Below are 20202 nucleotides of genomic sequence, written 5' to 3' on the forward strand. Positions count from 1 at the left end.
GAGAAATGATGCAGGGAAGAAGTTTGGGGATATGGAGTCCTTTTAGGAAGCATTTAATTTTTTTTTAAGTTTTTCTTCTTTTTTACAAAAATTAGCAGGGCATGATGGCGCATGCCTGTAGTCCCAGCTACTCAGGAAACTGAGGCAGGAGAATTGCTTGAACTGGGAGGCGGAGGTTGCAGTGAGCTGAGATCATGCCACTGCACTCCAGCCTGGGCAACAGAGCAAGACTCCCATCTCAAAAAAAAAAAACAAACCAAAAAACAGTTTTTCTTCTTTTTAATAGAATGGGGTCTATGTTGCCCAGGCTGCTCTCAAACTACTGGGCTCAAGAGATCCTCTCACCTCAGCTTCACAAAGTACTGGGAATACAGGTGTGAGCCACTGCTTAACCTAATCATTTCTGTTGTGACAGTCCTCATTTCTGTCCATTTCAGAGTTATAGTATTACAAGTGTTAGTAACTAACTAGACTGACCTCCCCAAACAGGTGGAAAAAGCACTATGGCAGTGTGTTCTAAGCATGTTTCTGAGAAGAAATATTGCGCTGAAGCTGCTTCTCATAGCAGATTTCTATGCAGACTCAATTTCTTAGAGCTCTGCTAGGGATTACAGTTCATGTCCCTAAGAACTGTATCCCCTTGTAGAGCAGAGCTGAACAATCAGATTAGGTTTCCTCTGCTCTTGAAATGGATTGGAATTTTAAGGGCAGAATTTCATCATTAATACACTTAGGTACTTTAGTTGCATAAAAAGAACAAAGAGGGCTGGGCGGGTGGATCATGAGGTCAGGAGATCAAGACCATCCTGGCTAACATGTTGATACCCCATCTTTACTAAAAATACAAAAAATTAGCTGGGCGTGGTGGCACACACCTGTAGTCCCAGCTACTTGAGAGGCTGAGGCAGGAGAATCACTTGAACCCGGGAGGCAGAGGTTGCAGTGAGCTGAGATCACGTCACTGCACTCCAGCCTGGGTGACAGAGCGAGACACCGTCTCAAAAAAAAAAAAGAATAAGGAAGCAGAATTCTCTAGGCTTTCACTGTGGCCTCTTTTCTTCTGGCATGCCTGTGGCTCAAGTGTATCTTTTTTGGTTGTTGATAGATCAGATTGAAGAGGTTTTGGAGTGCAGTGGCGTGATCTCGGCTCACTGCAAGCTCCGCCTCCTGGGTTCATGCCATTCTCTTGCCTCAGCCTCCCGAGTAGCTGGGACTACAGATGTCCACCACCACGTCCAGCTATTTTTTTGTATTTTTAGTAGAGACGGGGTTTCACTGTGTTAGCCAGGATGGTCTTGATCGCCTGACCTTGTGATCCGCCTGCCTCGACCTCCCAAAGTGCTGGGATTACAGGCATGAGCCACTGCGCCCAGCCTGAAGAGGTTTTTCTTAATTGCTGGTAGATTCAATCACCTTCAACTCTGAGTCTGATGCACTTTTCCTTTCTTTTTTTTGTTTTTTTGAGACAGATTCTCAGTCTGTCACCCATGCTGGAGTGCAGTGGCATGATCTCGGCTCACTGCAACCTCCACCATCTGGGTTCAAGCAATTCTCCTGCCTCAGCCTCTTGAGTAGCTGGGATTACAGGCACCTGCCACTGTGCCCGGCTAATTTTTGTAGTTTTTTAATAGAGACGGGGTTTCACCATCTTGGCCAGGCTGGTCTTGAACTCCTGACCTCATGATCCACCCGCCTCAGCCTCCCAAAGTGCTGGGATTACGGATGTGAGCCACTGCGGCTGTTTTTTTTTTTTTTTTTTTTTTTTTGAGACAGAGTCTCACTCTGTCACCCAAATGAAAGTGCAATGGTGTGATCTTGGCTTAACTGCTTCCTTCGTCTCCTGGGTTTAAGTGATTCTCCTGCCTCAGCCTCCCATGTAGTTGGGATTGCAGGCATGCACCACCATACCCAGATAATTTTTGTATTTTTTGGTAGAGACGTGGTTTCACCATTTTGGCAAGGCTGGTCTCGAACTCCTGACCTCAGGTGATCTGCCCGCCTCCGCCTCCCAAAGCGCTGGAATTACAGGAGTGAGCCACTGCACCCAGCCAACCATAGTTTTTATACAAAGTATAATCAATGTTGGTGTTTGTTTATTGAGATGGAGTCCCGCTCCGTTGCCCATGCTGGAGGGCAGTGGCGTGATCTTGCCTCACTGCAGCCTCTGCCTCCTGGGTTCAAGCGATTCTCCTGCCTCAGCCTCCCGAGTATCTGGGGATTACAGGCACGTGTCATCACACCGAGCTAATTTTTGTATTTTTAGTAGAGACAGGGTTTCACCATGTTGGCCAGGCTGGTCTTGAACTCCCGACCTCAGGTGATCCACCTGCCTCGGCTTCCCAAAATGCTGAGATTACAGGCGTGAGTCACCGTGCCCGTCCAACATTGGTGTTTAGATAGAATGAGAATATAAAGGTAACATGTCACCTTATCCATAACACCTTTCCTGAGCTAGGGATGTTGGGTGTGTTTCTGCAGTCCCAGCCACTCAGGAGGCTGAGGTGGGAGGATTACTTGAGCCCAGGAGTTTTGAAGCTCTCGTGACCTATGATCACCCCACTACACTCCAGCCTGGGCAACAGACTCTGTCTCTTTATTTAAAAACAACAGGCTGGGCGCGGTGGCTCACGCCTGTAATCCCAACACTTTGGGAGGCTGAGGTGGGCAGATCACAAGGTCAGGAGTTCGAGACCAGCCTGGCCAATATGGCGAAACCCCGTCTCCACTAAAAATACAAAAATTAGCCAGGCATGGTGGCGGGCGCCTGTAGTCCCAGCTACTTGGGAGGCTGAGGCTGGAGAATCGCTTGAACCCAGGAGGCAGAGGTTGCAATGAGCTGAGATGGCGCCACTGCACTCCAGCGTGGGCAACAGTGTTAGACTCCATCTCAAAAAAAAAAAAAAAAAAGACCTTTCCTGACTACCCTGTTTAGAATAACAACTCCTGCTCCAGCACTACCAGTCCCACTTTCACTACTTTATTTTTCCTGTAGTATTTTCACCATCTGAGATACAGCTATAGATACAGATATAGATATATTTTTTTAATCTGTTACTTAACCCTACTAGAATGTAAGCTATTTAAGCGCTGTGAAGGCAGGAATTTTACATTTTACTCACTGCTTTTCCTTAGCACAATGTCTGACACATAGTAGGTATTCATAAATCTTTGTTGAAGCAATGCAAAAAAATTAATGGAGAATAGTAAAAGAGGGACTTGGATGCCCATGACCCAGCTTAAGAAATTATAGCACACATACATATACAGCAACTACATGGTTGAAGCCCCCATGTACCCTTCCCCTTTGCATTTCCCCACTTCTCCTCCCCAGAAATAACCTCAGTTTTCTTGTCAGCCCTTTAAAAGAAAGCTGTCTTTATTCTCTTCACTTTAATATGCCTGTTCACTTTTTTCAATAACTTTTATTGTGTGTTCCAATTTCACAGGTAATATATCCAAATCAGAAAACATATAAGCACGAAGGGAAAAAATAGGCCATAATCCTGCTTTCTCCTCTTGTTTTAATGCATCCTTATTAGCTGTAGAACCTTAAGGAAGCCTCTTAACCATATAAGGAAGCAAAGTTCTCCAGGTGTTCACTGTGGCCTTAGTTTCCGCAGTTTCTCCTCTGTAAATTGGGCATGATAATAATAGAACCTACCTCATAGGATTCTGTCAAGGATTAAGCAAAGGTCCACATAAAGAGCTCAGCAGCAGCGCCTGCCCAGGACATAGTAAGCACATAAATGATGGTGATCAGATAGCCTTTCACATAACTTCATTATTCTTTTTTGAGTACACACCTCATGCCCTATGTCATTTGTAAATGACTGTGGGGATTGATACAGGAACGCACAGTCCTTTTTGGGAGTTTCCCCACTAAACCAGTAGGCTTACAGTCAAGGTAGAACGTACATTTGCATGGGGCTGCTGTGAACTGACTTTGCTGTACACCTTCTCTAGGTGAAGAACATCATTTACCATGCAGTGAAAGATGCGGTTGGCACCCTCAAGGCTCATGAATCCAAACTGGCAAGGTCCTAGGCATGGAGAAACTCCAAGCTCCCCTGTGAAGCAGGTCTTTCACTCACAACACTTAACAGGGAACGGCAGGGCTCTTTGCTGGAGCAGAGGCCCTTCACCCAGAGCCAGTGTGGTCAGTATTCCAAACTCTCCAGCCACTCTCTTCTACGCTGCCTCAACACTGAAGGTTGACACAGGAAAGTCGTACTGTTCACACACACAGTTTGAGACTCCAAGCCAAGAGTGCCACATCCCTATCCTGTGGCCTTTTGGAAATCCAAATTGCCTGAACATGGCGGGGCTTTCCTGCACATTCTCCTGATTTGAGATTCACGGGCACACCTTTCTTTTCTTTTCCTCTTGTGCCTAGTTAAGTGGGAATGTGTTTGGAGATAGGGGAAATCACATAACTGGTACAAGTATGGGGTAATTGCTTAAACATGCCTGGTGGAAGTCTGATAGCGTCTCTGCACGTGACCTCTGACAAAGCCCATCCCAGGAGACGGGGTGAAGCCATTCCCCACACTCTCCTGTGAACACTGGAGTCTTGCAAGACCCAGGGAGAACCCACTGCTTTTCCCAGGAGGCTCCAGGATTAGGAAATGTGTGTATTTAGTGAAAAATAGGTTTGTAGTGAAATAGTTACTATTTCATGAAAGTAGATATTTTTAGAATTTTTGAAATACCACAGTTGTTTTCCTGGATTATAAGGAAAGGCACATTACATTTAGTCTTCCTTTCGATATAAAACTCTTTGAAGAAATATGATTTTTAGAAATCAGCTACCCATTATAGCACAAAATCAGCCAAAGCAGAATTTTTTAAAATTGGCTTTTTTAGGATTCTTTTTCTCCCCCTCCCATCTTAGTCTTACCTTGAGGGAACAGTCATATGAGAAGGAACTTTGTCACGTCTAAGCTGTGGTGTGTTCCCCATGTGTGTGTACAACACTGGTGACTCCAGGAACCATTTTCACTTATTACCAGTGTTCCCTGGGGACTCCTCTTAACGTTTCCAAATGGGAAGGACAGTTGATTTCCAACATGAGGTTTTTTGTTTTTTATCCAGAAATATTTTCAGCAAAACTTTCCAACTGAGTGGAGTCTGATTAAGGATTTATTTGAAAATGGTGGGATTCATTGGCCCATAGGTACATTGGAAAATGTATCTCTCTCCAGCTGTACTGTAGTGCCCTGCAGGCTGTTTATATGTTCACAGTTACTTTTTTTTTTTTTAAATAAAAGTCATTTAATGTAGAATACTTTTAATTTCACTTTCTGTATTTTAATTTTGTTGAAGGGCTGATTGGGATTTCCATGTTCTTATTAAAAATCTAACAAATCTGTTTGGAGTGGACTAAATTATTTGTGTACCAACCCTTCTAAAATCAACATCAGATTGGGAGTTGGGTTGGAGGTGGGGGATTCATTTCCAGGTCTTCATGACTGTGCTACACCCAGATATTTTTCTTTGCTTGTTGAGACTGTGCCATGTTAGGAGAAAGGAAAGTGCCAGGGTGAGGTCAGTATGGTTTGGGGAATTGGGGGTAAGGGGAAGGGGCCACATGAATTAGAGGGTAGAAAGAGAGACATGTTTCCCCATACTTTATGCTTTGTGAATGGAGTGGGAAAGTTGGGGTCCTCCCTTCCTGTGGCAGAGTCTAGGGGGAAGGGTCATGGTGTGTGGCCTCAGCAAAGTTGGACAGTCTGTGGTGGGATTCTTAAGCAGGCGGCCTGGCTGCCTACATGAAACGTGTGGCCATAGATCCACCTTAGAGATGGTGGGAGACACTCGTGGGATTTATCAAGCAGTAATTAAAGTGTTTCATTGTGGGATGATAACAGACTGCATTCCAATTAGGAGATGCTTTCTGGAGAGGAAGTTGTAAAGAATAGCAAGAGGGGTTATCAGAGGCTGCTTTTCTGGAACGTTTTGGGAAACATCTTCCAAAGTGTTTGAACCTGGAAATATAATTTACCAGGTTAGAAATAGACCATTGTGTGGTTCAGGGATACTGAGCTTGAATAAGACCATGATTCTTTGAAATACACAGTTCTGAATGTGTCCTTTCAGCCCAGATGGGCACAGGTTGATGCTGTGGTCACCCGAAGGATTACACCTCAACATAAAGGGTAGAGGAATGCAGAAGCTTTAAAATGGGACAGGAAAGGAGAGCAATAGGGCTGGGGGTGTTGGTGGATGGTTGGAGGTTGGTTGCTTTCCTGAAGATCAGGAGGCAGGCTAGCCTACATTCTGGATATAAATGTCTTTAGAATCAGGACATTCACTGCCACTAGTGCTTGCTGATGGGGGTGCAGCTGGAGCCCCAGGACCCTCTCGCAGCCCCCCTGTTTGAAAAGAAGGTTGACCCTTTGTTGTCAGTAATCACATTGAGAGCATAAAGCTCTGTTCCGCTGCAAAGCTTAGGAGCTGACAACCTAAAAAAGCAGACCAGCAGCCCAGTGGCTCACACCAGTGATCCCAGCACTTTGGGAGGCTGAGGCGGGTGGATCGCTTGAGCTCAGGAGTTTGAGATCAGCCTGGGCAATATTGCAAAACCCCATCTTGGCAAAAAAAAAAAAAAAAAAAATACAGGAATTAGCTGGTGGTGTTTTGGGCCTCTAGTCCCAGCTACTCGGGAGGCTGAGGCGGGAGGATCATTCAAGCCCAGGAGGTGTGCTGAGATTGTGCCACTGCACTCCAGCCTGAGCGACAGAGTGAGGACCTGTCTCAAAAAAACAAAACATCATCTGGTCAGGGGAGATCCTCTTTCAACGGGGTGAGAAGGAGTGGGGTGGACAGGTGCGGCTGTACCTGTGACTCAGGAGCTCAGGTGGATGTCTTCAGGGCCTGTGATGAGAGTTTGCTAGTCAGCAGTTGGGGGATGTAACCTATTTAAAGTAGGCTTCCTGGGGTCATCTTAGCAGCATGACTTGGTGGCTTTGTGACTCTCAACAGATTATTGAGCCTTAAGCTTCTCATTCCCTTATCTTCAAAATGAGGGCATTTATAGCGCCTGCCTTATAGGGTGGTCAAGAGGATTCACTGGCAACGCAGTGAAGCTCTTAGCACAGGGGCTGGCACACAGTAAGCGCCTGATGTGGGCAGGGCAGGAGGTGGGCAGGGGTCGATGTCAGGATGTAACCATGGAGACCTCCACGACAACAGCCTAGGGCTTGAAACCCAAGAAAGATGAACAAGCGATTCGAGGAAGGCAGGGCACTGAGGGTCGGAGGCGCATGCCCGGCCACAGCAGGTGCCGGGGCGGGGGCGTGCCGCCGCCGCCGCCGCGGCCTCCCGGCCTCCCCTTTAAGAGCCGCCACCGCCCACGGCCCGCCGCTGCGGCAGGGACCTCCCCTTTAACGGCGGCGCTGGGCGCTCCGCTGCCCCCGCGGCGGCTGCTGCAGCGGCTGCTGCTGCTACTGCGGCTCCTGCTGCCGCCGCCGCCGCCGCCGCTCGGCCTCAGGCAGCTGCATCCTCGGCCGGGCCGGGTCCCCGCCCCGCGCCGCGCCCGGCCCCGCCATGGTGTCCTGGATCATCTCTCGCCTGGTGGTGTGAGTGCGGCGGCGGCGGGGGGTGATGTGGGCTGTGATGGAGGGCGGGGGTGTTAAAGCCCGGGTGGACTTCTCCGAAGCTTCGTGCAGCAGAGTCACCTAAAGGCGCTGCGTCCTTATTTGGGGCCCCCAGAGACATGGAGATGTGGCACCCAGGACTGGAGGGGGGAATATTAGGGGAGCGTGGCAGGCCTGGCTTCCCAGGGACCTCACCCACATTCTTTATTAATAACCTCTTTTATTTCTACCGTCCTTGCTCCTGCGCCCATCCTAGAGGCTGAGCAGCACGGCTTGATTTAAAAGGGGAGGCAGGCGCGTCCCCTCCCCCACCTAGCAGGTCTGGGCTGGAGGAGATCCTCGGACCGGGCCCTGTCCCTCTGGGGGAGGTAACAGGGTGATGGAAGAGAGTGGAGCAAGGCAGGGCCTCATCATCATTCCGCAGCTCAGAGCCATCACCAGGCCCCTTGGTCTCTCCCTTCCACTCACTGTCAGGAGACTGGGGACGAGGGCACATGCCCTTAGGCCCCCTAGGGAGGAAGTCTGGGTATCGGGAAGCAGAAATGCTCGGAGGACAAAGTGTGAGAGGTAACTGGGAGAGGGGATGTGTGTGCTCAGCCTGGGATTGTGGACCCCGCTGGGGGAGGACGCTCGGTGGCCTTCATTCCAGGCTGCCAGCCACACTGTGGAGCTGTGTCTCTGGCACCTCCCCGGGCCCCAGGAGGGAACACACACCATTCCCCACGACCCCAGACTTTGTCCTTGAGGATTCTGCTCCGCACTCCACTTGCACCAGCCGGTTTGGAAGTATCCCGCCTGTCCATGTGGAAACAGGCGACAGCCACACATTGTCAAGGGGCTGAGCCTGACAGGGGCTCCTCGTGGTTCTCGGAGCTATCCCCTGCCCTAATGAGGACACTGCCCCTCGGCCTCCACCGTTGGGGACTGACACCGGCAGCCCCACCCTGCTCCCTTCTTCCCATTCGGTGCAGCCGGGCCGGCCAAGTGCTTCTGTCCTGGTTTACTCTAGACTCCTTCTCTTCCCCCACCCACCCCAGGGGGAATGGAGGGGCCTCACGCCTCCATGTGGCCTTCAGGGTGGCTGCTTCTCTCTTGCCTGGGCAAGCCCCTAAGGGCATCGGTCCTCTTCTTTCCCGGCCTGTGTCTTGTCTGCATTCTGTACTTGGATCACCAGCGGGGCCCTCCCCTGAGCCCTGTCCCTGTGGTTTTTACATGGGGGAATAAGCCTCTTTGCCTCTCTCAGGGCCTCCTGCCCCTGTGCCCTCTGTTCCCTAGGGCCCCAGGGCCACAGTGGTACCTCTGCCTGCCAGGTAGGGTGCCCTGTTAGGTGGTGTCAGGTTCCCTCGCAGAGCCTGGCTCTGAGACAGGGAGGTGGAGGGTAAGGGCAGATGGGTGTGAATGGGCATGAGGTCAAGAAGGAAGACACCCTGTGGCAGTGACCTGACTCCCAGTCTCCATGACATATTTGTGTGTAACCAAGGATCATGGCGCAAGGGACTACATTGGACCCTCTGGCCTCTGGGCCTTTCCCTGCCTCCGGGGCTAGAGAAAAACTGAACAGTGGAGCGGGGAGGGGGCATCACCCTACCTGGCTGGGCATGTTCCATGCTGCTTTGACCTTAACCCCTGACCTGAGTTCATCAGTCCAGCGGGGAGTTCTGTCTCTCTTCCCATTACTTACCCAGGGGCTGATGCGGAGCTGGGAGGGAGAGGCCACTGCCCTTGGCTGAGAGGCCCAGTAACCATGCCTGCCTCCCTAGGCTCATCTTTGGCACCCTGTACCCAGCCTATTCTTCCTACAAGGCCGTGAAGACAAAAAACGTGAAGGAATATGTGAGTGGATGACCCTTCACCCCCTACCCAACCCACATGGCACAGAGAGGGGAGGGCACTGGGTCCTATTACAGATGGGGGTGACTTTGCACCAACACTGTCAGCCACTAACAAGACCCACCAGCAAAGGAGGGCCCTGGGTGTCCCACACAGCACCTCCAACATGGCTGGCAGGCAGAAGTGGGGTCCTTGGTGTTCTCCCCAGCCCAGGCATGTTCGACAGGCAGAGTTGGGGTCCTGGGTGTCCCTGGCCCCTCAGCCCCGTGCCCCAGCCAGCACTTCCCTCTGTCCCTCAGGTGAAATGGATGATGTACTGGATCGTCTTTGCCTTCTTCACCACGGCCGAGACGCTCACGGATATAGTGCTCTCCTGGTGAGGTCCAGCGTCCCCTCCTGCATCTCAGGGCCCAGGGCCTCTGCCTTTCTCTACCCAGCCAGCCAAACAAAAGACTGGGCCTGGGGGTGAAGCTCCTCCCATTCCTGACAATTTCGTGGGGTCCTTGATATCTCCCCTCTCATGCCTAACTTGACCTGCAGAAGAACAGACATAGTAGTGCCAGGCAAGGGGGCTCACACCTGTAATCCCAGCACTTTGGGAGGTCTAAGTGGGTGGATCGTTTGAGGTCAGGAGTTTGAGACCAGCCTGGCCAACATGGTGAAACCCCGTCTCCACTAAAAATACAAAAAAAAAAATAGCTGGGCATGGTGGCGCCCCTGTAATCCCAGCTACTAGGGAGGCTGAGGCAAGAGAATTGCTTGAACCCAGGAGGTAGAGGTTGCAGTGAGCCGAGATCGCGCCATTGCACTCCAGCCTGGGCAACAGAGTGAGACTCCGTCTCAAAAAAAAACAAAAAAAAACAAGGAGTAAGAACAAACATAATCCCCATGTTTCTTTCTGGCGGCAGCCAGAGCCCCTCAGTGGAATTCAGGAAACCCGCTTCTGCCATGCTGCCTGGGACCTTAGGCAGGTCACAGCTCTCGAGGCCTCAGTTTCCTTATTTGTAAAATAGGCATATGATTCACTCCTATAAATGCTGGATACTTGCATTTCCAAGGCATTTTCCAGGCTGTACTAGACTACGTATGTATGAGCACTTTGAGGACAGGGAATATGTCTTAATCATCTGTATACTCACAGCAGGAACTCAAAAATGTTTACTGAATGATCAGATACCTCTTGGAAGAGGGGACTAATAACACAGTTCATCGGAACTCAAGAAGAGAATTTTACCAAGGGGGAGAGGACAAGAGATCATTACATTTATAGATAAGACCCTTGCATTTGAGAAAAATAGTTTTAGAAGAGGAAAGAGATGGAGAGATGGGTTAAAAATTGAGGGTAAAGGCCAGGTGTGGTGGCTCACACCTGTAATCCCAGCACTTTGGGAGGCCAAGGCAGGCAGATCACGAGGTCAGGAGATCGAGACCATCCTGGCCAACACCGTGAAACCCCGTCTCTACTAAAAATACAAAAATTAGCTAGGCATGGCAGGGCGCAGTGGCTCACACCTGTAATCCCAGCACTTTGGGAGGCCGAGGTGGGCGGATCATGAAGTCAGGAGATGGAGAGCATCCTGTCCAATACGGTGAAACCCCGTCTCTACTAAAAAACAAAACACAAAAAATTAGCCGGGCGTGGTGGCGGGTGTCTGTAGTCCCAGCTACTCTGGAGGCTGAGGCAGGAGAATGGTGTGAACCCAGGAGGCGGAGCTTGCAGTGAGTCGAGATCGAGCCACTGCACTCCAGTCTGGGCAACAGGGTGAGATTCCATCTCAAAAAAAAAAAATAGCTAGGTATTATGGCACCTACTTGTAATCCCAGCTACTTGGGAGGCTGAGACAGAATCACTTGAACCCAGGAGGCGGAGGTTGCCGTGAGCCGAGATCGTGCCACTGCACTCCAGCCTGGCAACACAGCAAGACTCAGTCTCAAAAAAAAAAAATTGAGGGTAAAGGCCGGGCATGGTGGCTCCTGCTTGTAATCCTGGCACTTTGGGAAGCCAAGGCAGGAGGATCACTTGAGCCTAGGAGTTTGAGATCAGCCTGGGCAACATAGCAAGACCCACCTATTAAAAAAAAAAAATTGGCCAGGTGCGGTGGCTCATGCCCATAATCACAGCACTTTGGGAGGCCGAGGGGGACAGATCACCTGAGGTCAGGAGTTCGAGACCAGCCTGACCAACATGGTGAAACCCCGTCTCTACTAAAAATACAAAATTAGCCGGGCGTGGTGGCGCATGCCTGTAATCCCAGCTACTCAGGAGGCTGAGGCAGAAGAATTGCTTGAACCCAGGAGGCGGAGGTTGCAGTGAGCCAAGATTGTGCCATTGCACTCCGGCCTGGGCAACAAGAACGAGACTCTGTCTCAAAAAAAAAAAAGATGAGAGTAGGGCAAGGGTGGTGAGGTGAAAAACAAAACTGAGGGTAGTAAATATAGATGCCTTTTTTTTCTTTTTCTGAGATAGAATCTCACTCTGTCATTCAGGTTGGAGTGCAGTGGTGTGATCTCGGCTCACTGCAGCCTCTACCTCCTGGGCTCAAGTGATCCTCCCACCTCAACCTCCTGAGTAGCTGGGACCACAGGCACACGCCACCACACCTGGCTTATTTTTTATTTTTTGTAGAGATAGGGTTTTGCTGTGTTGTCAGGCTGGTCTTGAACTCCTGGGCTCAGATGATCCTCCCACCTTGGCTCCCAAAGTGCTGGGAGATTACAGGCCACTGTGCCAGGCCTATACATGTGTCTTGACACAGCAAAAGAGAGAGCTTTGATGAAGGCTTTGTGAGGACATAGGTGACCTGAAGGAGTTTGTGACCAGAGGAGAAGGCACTATGGGGACTGAAGGGCAATCCTGGAGAAATGAGGGTCGTGTCACGGCGGGGCAGGAGGGTCCAGAGCAAGCTAGAGAAGTCCCAGGCCTCTCGATGATAGGGAGGGCAGAAAGGGAAGGGGTGAAGACCCAGGTGTGGGCCTGCACAGTCAAGAGTTTCCCTTGGTGTTGACCCTAGGGCAGAGGAAGGGGGTTTTCTCTAGGAGTGAGAGGGCTGGGGCTTGGGGAGAGGATGAGGCAAGGAGAGTCGCTGCTGGGGGAAATTCCTTCTAGTGTCACCGCTTACCTTCCTGTTTGGAGCTTCAGCTGAGCCCTCCAGACCCTTTCGGATTAGAAAGGAGCAGTCCCATGAGCCCCATGGGGACCCCAGTGCACTAAGAGTGAGGGGCTGTGCAGGGTCACACATGGGGCCGGTGCTGCTGGACACAGGGCACCTCCCAACTCCCTGCCCTGTACTCTGCGCTTGCCCCTGTCCCAACAGGTTCCCCTTCTACTTTGAACTGAAGATCGCCTTCGTGATATGGCTGCTGTCCCCTTACACCAAGGGCTCCAGCGTGCTCTACCGCAAGTTCGTGCACCCAACGCTGTCCAACAAGGAGAAGGTTTGCCCCCACTCTCAGCTCACCTCCCAGCCTGCCCCCAGCCAAGGCAGTCCAGAGCCTGCAGCCTCATACAGACTGGCCCTCCCTGTGGGGCCCAGAGCCCAAAGTGACCTGGCAGGGCTGCCGTGGCCTCCCGGAGCAGGCAGGGGCCTCTGTCCAGGGGTGAACAAGGGTAGGGCAGGACCTCTCCTCTTCTCCCTTCCCCTCCAATCCCATAGGAGATCGACGAGTACATCACGCAGGCCCGAGACAAGAGCTATGAGACCATGATGAGGGTGGGCAAGAGGGGCCTGAACCTTGCCGCCAATGCTGCAGTCACAGCTGCCGCCAAGGTGAGATGGGGGCAGGCTCGGACTCCCAGGGCCCCTGCCTTGTACAAAGGGCCCTGGCCAGGCCCCTTTGCATCCACCCTGTACTCGGGGCTGTAGAGACTCTGGGCTCATGCAGCTGGAGGCTCCAGTCCAGGCTCTACTGCTATCTGGCCGAGTCACTTTGATTGTCCGGCCATTTCCCCATCTGTCCCCAGAGGCGAAGTGTGGCCCTGCCCCAGCCCTCAGCTCTGTCTGTGTGGGACTGGGTGAGGACAGTGTGGGGAGGGCACCGAGCCTGGGGCTGCTGCCAGCACCATGGTGACCTCTATCTCCACCCCGCCCCTTCCCCCCGGCTCTCCCGGTGCGTGGTGGTGACCCTAGGGCCAGGGGGTGCTGTCAGAGAAGCTCCGCAGCTTCAGCATGCAGGACCTGACCCTGATCCGGGACGAGGACGCACTGCCTCTGCAGAGGCCTGACGGCCGCCTCCGACCCAGCCCTGGCAGCCTCCTGGACACCATCGAGGACTTAGGTACAGGCAGGGCCCGGGGTTGGGGTGGGGCCCCAAGGGCAAGGAGTCCAGATGGGAAAGATTCCCCCACCTCCTTTTCTCCCTGCACCCAGGAGATGACCCTGCCCTGAGTCTAAGGTCCAGCACAAACCCGGCAGATTCCCGGACAGAGGCTTCTGAGGATGACATGGGAGACAAAGCTCCCAAGAGGGCCAAACCCATCAAAAAAGCACCCAAAGCTGAGGTGAGGGCACTGGCCAGAGCTTGGGGAAACAGGCAGGGGGTGGCGGCTCCAGGCTGAGCCCCATCTTCCTCCTTCTTTCCACAGCCACTGGCTTCCAAGACACTGAAGACCCGGCCCAAGAAGAAGACCTCTGGCGGGGGCGACTCAGCTTGAGCCCCTCCACCCCCGCAGGCTGCAGAGCAAGGATGAAGCCTCAGGAGGGGCCTCAGACCCAGCCCCTGCTCTACACTGTGCCAGTAGCCTAGGTGTCTCAGGTCCCTGGGCCCCTCAGATGGCCATTTCCGGTGCCTGCCCAGTGGCCACTCTTCTGGAAGGGGCTTGGAAAAGAGGAAGGAGGCCCAGCTGTGGGGGTTGAGGGTAGAGGGTGGACCAGAGGCTGAGGACTGAGCCACCCAAGGAGGTGGGGACTGCTCGGCCTCCACCGCTGTTCCGCTGCAGCCCCGCCCTGCCCCACCCACCCAGTGCCTTGCTGAAGCCCATAGCCATCCGCTTCTCAGAGGTCCTATCGTGTCTCCACTGCTCGCCTTGGTTTGGGAGCAGGTAGGGGGATGTCCTAGCCCAGATGGACCAAGGACAGGCCTGAAGGCACATGGGGGAAAGGGAGCACACAGGGAGGACGCTGGGGACCCTGGGTGGGGCCTCCAGGTGCAGCTGTGGATGGAAGACAGGGGTTGGCCTGTGCTTCAGCGACCAGGATGGCCAGGCCAGAGCCGCAGCTGGGGGCTCTTTTCCTGGTCATTGGGTGGGGCTGAGTGCCACATGTTCCCACATTAAAAAGGGGGGTCCAGGGCTGTGTGAGTGTGTCTTTCTGGGTCTAGGGCTCGGGGGAGTTTGGGTCAAGGACTGTCCCTCCAGCAGTCGCCTCCTCCCACCCTGAGCCCCACAGTCATCTGGCCCTTTCCCTGCTCAACCCTCCCTCCTAGGCTCTGAGCCTCAGAGGACCCAGCCCATGAGAGAACGGGGATCTGGGGGGCCTCTCACCTGCTCCTATGACCTTGCTCCCTTTTAGGTCACCCCATTGCCACCGTGCCCCTGGGCTGGACTCCCGTGCTCCTCAGGGCCCACCCCTGCTCTGTCTGGTACAGGCCCCTGCTGAGTGGGCCCCTCTCCTCTGCCCCTGGGGTCCATCCCCTCTTGCCCAGGGTCCCCATCCTGTACCAAGCAGACTGGGCCCTAAGACCCCTGGCAGAACCCAGCCTCTGCTCACACCCGCCCCAGCTTCTGCCACAGCTTCAGTCAGGGCCAGGAGGAACACGTGAAGGAGAAAGAGAAATGCAGGAGCCGCGGGGCTCCCGGTTCCTTGGGAAGAGGGTGCCCATTGGACCTTTGGCACTGGATGAGCCAATAAACCAAACTCTGGCACCTCATTTATTTTGGCCTCTGAGCTTTGTTCTTGCCACACCAGCTGACAGGTGGGAAGGACCTCAAGTGAGAAGCAGGGTTCAGCTGGGGGAGTGGGGAGGCCAGCCTGTGACCGACAGGAGCTCTGGTGCCCAGCTAAGAGATGGGCTTGAGGGGGCTCAGTCTGGGAAAATGGTTTTGGGACTCAAGATAAAACCAGAGGCCTAGGCTGGGCGCAGTGGCTCATGCCTGTAATCCCAGCACTTTGGGAGGCCGAGGCGGGCAGATCACGAGGTCGGGAGATCAAGACCATCCTGGCCAACGTGGTGAAACCCCATCTCTACTAAAAATACAAAAATTAACCAGGCATGGTGGCGCGTGCCTGTAGTCCCAGCTACTTGGGAGGCTGAGGCAGGGGAATTGCTTGAACGTGGGAGGCAGAGATTGCAGTGAGCCAAGATCGTGCCACTGCACTCCAGCCTGGTGACAGAATAAGACTCCGTCTCAAACAAAACAAAAAACAAACACCACAGAGGCTTAGCTGGGTGTGGTGGCTCACACCTGTAATCCCAGCACTTTGGAAGGTGGAGGCAGGAGGATCCTTGAACTCAGGATTTTGAGACCGGCCTGGGCAACATGCGAAAAACACATCTGTATTTTTTTTTAGGGGGGAAACTGAGTCTCTATTGCCAAGGCTGGAGTGCAGTGGCGCGATCTCGGCTCGCTGCAACCTCTGCCTACCGGGTTCAAATGATTCTCATGTCTCAGCCTCCCAAGTAGCTGGAATTACAGTCATGAGCCACCATGCCCAGCTAATTTTTGTATTTTTAGTAGAGACTGGGTTTCACCATGTTGGCCAGGCTGGTCTCGAACTCCTGACCTCAAGTGATCTGCCCACCTCGGCCTCCCAAAGTGCTGGGATTACAGGCGTGAGACACCGCGCCCAGCCACGTCTCTATTTAAAAAATAATAATAATAAATAAAAACCAGAGGCCTAAGAAGGGCCAGGGGCCCCAACCCCAAGGACTGTCTTTTCCCTCAGAATCTTACCCCAAGTCTTCAGTGGACCTTCTGGTATCCAACAGAAAGTGCTAGGTGTAGGCTCTGGGGGACAAAGATCCCAGTGAGGCCCCCAGGGGACAGAGGATAGGATATGGAGCTGTGGGGCAGGCCTCGGGGACTGTGCCTAGAAAGGCCAAAGGGGGTTGAGCCAGAGACGTTGAGCAAAGAAGCAGAGATGGGGAAGACAGGACAAGGGCTTGTGGAGAAACCAGCCCTGGGTACAGAGAGGGAACCAAGGGCTGAGACAAAGAGGCACAGCCTGTGTGGCACCAGGAAAGGCAGGGGTCCAGCCCTGACTACTGGGCTAGGTTGGAGGAAAGGAGGAGAAGGGAGCTGCAGGGCATGGGGTCCGAGCCCTGGGACGCAGAGCCAGAGCTCCAGGGGCCAAGAAGCACGACTGACTGGGGATGAGCTCCCGGGAAGCCGGAACCCAGGGGGAGGGAAAGGCTGGCAGAGGAGCAGAGGCAGGTACGGAGGAGAGACTGACGAAGGAAAAGAGCCGTGAGGGAGGAAAAAGGGGATCAGAGAAAAAGCTCAGCCTGAGGAAGGAAAATGAACGAAGCAGACCATGGGGTGGGTAGGGGGTATGAGTAGGACCCAGACCCAGGCTCTGGACCCCAAGTTTGGCAAAGCGCCCCTACACTAGGCTTTCCTCCTCCTTCCCTGGCATCACAGGGCATGTGCACCTTCCACACTTGAGCCAAGCTAGCCAAGAGCCCCCTGAAGTGAGGTCACAGTGGGGGATGTGAGGTGTCCCTTTTGTCTTTCCTTGGAATCCTCCAGTCAACCAGCCCTCTGAGGGGCATCACCTTCACCATCAGCCTCTCAGCAATTTTGGCTCATTTTTCCATCAGAAAGGAGAGGAAGCTACCACAGTAAAATTTAGGGGAGGGATTCATTCTAGAAAAATCCCCAGAGAGTAAGATGCTGCAGTCCCACGCTAACAGCTACCATATGCCCAGGAAACCAGGTTAGGCGCTCTTTAACCTAAATCTCATTTGCTGCATACCACACACACACAAACACACACACTGGCTCACACTCAGGAGCATGCTCACATCTACAGTGACTGGTGGCTAGGCAGGTCACATCCAGATTCTGCATTGTCAAGCTCTCCGTGCACATCAGGGGTTCCCTGTGTCCACAGGAACATGCTCAGATTTCCAAGCTCATTGGTTTGTTGCTATGGAAACATTCAGGCTTCTAGAACTCTGGGCACAGGGCCTGCCCCCTGTGGTGCAGAGGAGAGAAGAGATGGAGGGTGACAAGAAGAATGGGTGGAAAGGCTCCTGGGAAAGAGGCTGGCTGGTGGCACACATCTGGGCCTAGGTGACCCCTTGCTGTCCCCTCATTCCCTGGGACAATCTCCCCTCTCCCCTTTCCCCTCTGCCTCCGTAGATCTCTCCAAGCCAGGGTAGTGGGAAAGAGATGTCAGAAATAGGTGGATGGCCAGCGCTATGTGGAGGGTGCTCGATCACTGCCTGGGTCCCCAGGAGCCTTTGAGAGGTATTAGCTTTGGGTAGGGACTGGGGCAGGCTAGCGCTGGGTCCCATGCCCAGGCCTCCTTGGGATCGCTGGGCAGCCCTCCAGGCCTGAGGTACCTGACTATAACAGCCTCAGGTCTCTAGCTTCTTCAGCTGGCCCCCCCTCCCTTTCTTGTGGGTGCCCTACACCCAGAGAACCTGCTTAAAATGGGATTTCCAGGCTGTGACGTCAGAGGAAAGCCAGCAGCTCCATCCAGCCTCTGCCAGCTCTCCCTTGATCGGCAGAGCTGAGCCCAGCTTTGCTTGGCCTGGAGGGAGGTAGGGGGGGCACAGGAGGGAGGGCCTTGGGGGCTCTGAGCCATGGTCCCCATATCTGTGGCATCCAGAATGACAGGGAGAGGCTGTTTGCAGGCCCAAAGCCCCTCCTGGCTTCCCCACTATCTTCAATTTCCGCCAGTGCACGATCACCCCCCTCCCACATCCCCCCAGTTTCTCCCTCTCTGAGCTGGGTCAGGTCCGTCGGGAGGAGGAGGGCATCTCCTGTCCTTACCGGACAGTGGCTTTTGTGTGTGTCCTGCCTGAAACGGTGCCATATCCAGGCTGGAGGCGGCGAGGGGTGGGAGGGATGCCTGCGAGGATGGAAAAGCCCACTAGGTGGCGCAGCTGCCTCCCTATGTGGGATTCCCCGGCCCCGCGGACAATCCTCTCCCGCGGCCAGTAGGCTCCAGGTTTGGTGAGCAGAGTGCCTCATCCTCCGCTCCCTGGAGTTGGAGGTTCATGAAGAAAGCATTCTTGTGGGTGAACAGGACAGCTGTGGGTTCTCCAGCAGTCTCCCCCTAAGCCCAGTCTGTGTGCACACCTACTGCCCCAGGAGATGGTCAGACCTAGAAGAAGCCCCCCACTTGCAGTGAGGTTCCAGCACCCAGCACCCTCCCCCTAACAGATAAATTGCCAAGCTCACCCTGGGATGATTTTTTTTTTTTTTTTTTTTGAGACAGAGTCTCGGAGCTCTGTCGCCCAGGCTGGAGTGCAGTGGCGCGATCTTGGCTTACTACAACCTACGCCTCCCGAGTTCAAGAGATTCTCCTGCCTCAGTCTCCCAAGTGGCTGGGATTACAGGCACAGGCCACCATGCCTGGCTAATTTTTTGCTTTTTTTTTTTTTTTTTTTTTTTTTAATATGGAGTCTCGCTCTGTCGCCCAGGCTGGAGTGCAGTGGCGCGATCTCGGCTCGCTGCAAGCTCCACCTCCTGGGCTCACGCCATTCTCCTGCCTCAGCCTCCGGAGTAGCTGGGACTACAGACACCCGCCACAACGCCCGGAGAATTTTTTGTATTTTTAGTGAAGACGGGGTTTCACCGTGTTAGCCAGGATGGTCTCGATCTCTTGACCTCGTGATCCGCCCGCCTCGGCCTCCCAAAGTGCTGGAATTAGAGGCGTGAGCCACCGCGAAATTAGAGGCGTGAGCCACCGCGCCCGGCCTTTTTTTCCTTTTTAATAGAGATGGGATTTTGCCATGTTGGCCAGGCTGGTCTCGAACTCCTGGCCTCAAGTGATCCGCCCACCTCCCAAAGTGCTGGGATTAAAGACGTGAGCCACCGCACTTGGCCCCAACCTGGGCTTCTGAAATGGCATCTAGAGAGGCTGCTGGAGCTGAATTCAGGGTCAAGAGGGGAGAGGGACCCCTGAGGCAGCAAGGGATGGGGAACTGGGGCGGGGAGGTAGGAAGGAGAAGTTGGGTCCAGAGGCAGGGAAGCTCATATAGCTGTGGCATTCCCTGGATATGGTCTCCCTGATGGCCACAGTGGCAGTCCCAGGCCTGCTCCAGGTGCCCCCTGACCCTTCCTGTATTTTCATCTGGGGTACTATGGAGTTGAAAAAGACAAAGTCAGGCCAGGCGTGGCATGGTGGCAGACACCTGTAATCCCAGCTACTCGGAGGCTGAGGCAGGAGAATCGCTTGAACCCGGGAGGTGGAGGTTGCAGGAGCTGAGATTGCGCCATTACACTCCAGCCCAGGCGACAATGTGAGACTCCATCTCAAAAAAAAAGAAAAGTAAAAAATAAAAGAAAAAGACAAAGTCCCTAGTCTCCACATCCTGGAATCCCATAGTATTCTTGCAGTGGCTGGGGGTGAGGCTCCTCAATGATCTACCTTTCCCTGACCTTTTTCCCAAGTTGACCCTACCAGCCGTGCATCCCCTATGAATTACCCTCTCCTTTTGTCCCAGCCAGAAAAGTGATCAATAAATAATGCTGCTTGAAATATTAATGGTGAGTTTTACACCAGCATCCCTTAACTGTGTGTGCCTGTCATTTTCCTGACAGGGAAATGCATGGTCCTCCAGACAGCTCATTCCTGTCTTGGCCAACAGAGGGTCTTTCTTTGCCAAG

At 53.2% G+C, this 20202-nt stretch overlaps 2 protein-coding genes across 10 annotated transcripts in view; both read left to right on the top strand.

Moving 5' to 3' along the window:
- The window catches only part of KDM3B (lysine demethylase 3B), an 84553-nt gene extending 79185 nt beyond the window's left edge, over positions 1-5368 (top strand). For all 6 annotated transcript variants that reach the window (XM_517956.7, XM_016953896.4, XM_009449735.5 and 3 more), the window contains one exon: positions 3964-5368. In XM_517956.7, the coding sequence (XP_517956.3) occupies positions 3964-4044 (81 nt within the window). In that variant the 3' untranslated portion in view covers positions 4045-5368. The remainder of the gene's footprint in view (positions 1-3963) is intronic.
- A 1954-nt stretch (positions 5369-7322) lies between these two features.
- REEP2 (receptor accessory protein 2) lies at positions 7323-15290 on the top strand. Of its 4 annotated transcripts, none has more exons than XM_001171261.6 (8): positions 7323-7577; positions 9356-9428; positions 9725-9801; positions 12740-12860; positions 13079-13192; positions 13553-13700; positions 13793-13923; positions 14008-15290. In XM_001171261.6, the coding sequence occupies exons 1-8, from the start codon at positions 7546-7548 to the stop codon at positions 14074-14076; spliced, it is 765 nt and encodes a 254-aa protein (XP_001171261.1). In that variant the 5' UTR covers positions 7323-7545; the 3' UTR covers positions 14077-15290. The 4 variants fall into 4 exon arrangements, with proteins under 4 accessions (XP_001171261.1, XP_063666799.1, XP_063666800.1 ...); XM_063810729.1 differs by having other exon boundaries at positions 7391-7577; positions 9281-9428; XM_063810730.1 differs by having other exon boundaries at positions 7391-7577; positions 9281-9428; positions 13559-13700.
- Positions 15291-20202: the final 4912 nt, after the last annotated feature.

Source organism: Pan troglodytes, chromosome 4 (assembly GCF_028858775.2).
Source record: "Pan troglodytes isolate AG18354 chromosome 4, NHGRI_mPanTro3-v2.0_pri, whole genome shotgun sequence".
Classification (NCBI taxonomy): domain Eukaryota; kingdom Metazoa; phylum Chordata; class Mammalia; order Primates; family Hominidae; genus Pan; species Pan troglodytes.

Coding starts and splice junctions, on each gene's coding strand:
- REEP2 (XM_001171261.6), top strand. CDS start 7,546: ATGGTGTCCTGGATCATCTCTCGCCTGGTGGT. Junction 9,429..9,724: donor CAAAAAACGTGAAGGAATAT/GTGAGTGGATGA, acceptor TCTGTCCCTCAG/GTGAAATGGATGATGTACTG. Junction 9,802..12,739: donor ACGGATATAGTGCTCTCCTG/GTGAGGTCCAGC, acceptor CTGTCCCAACAG/GTTCCCCTTCTACTTTGAAC.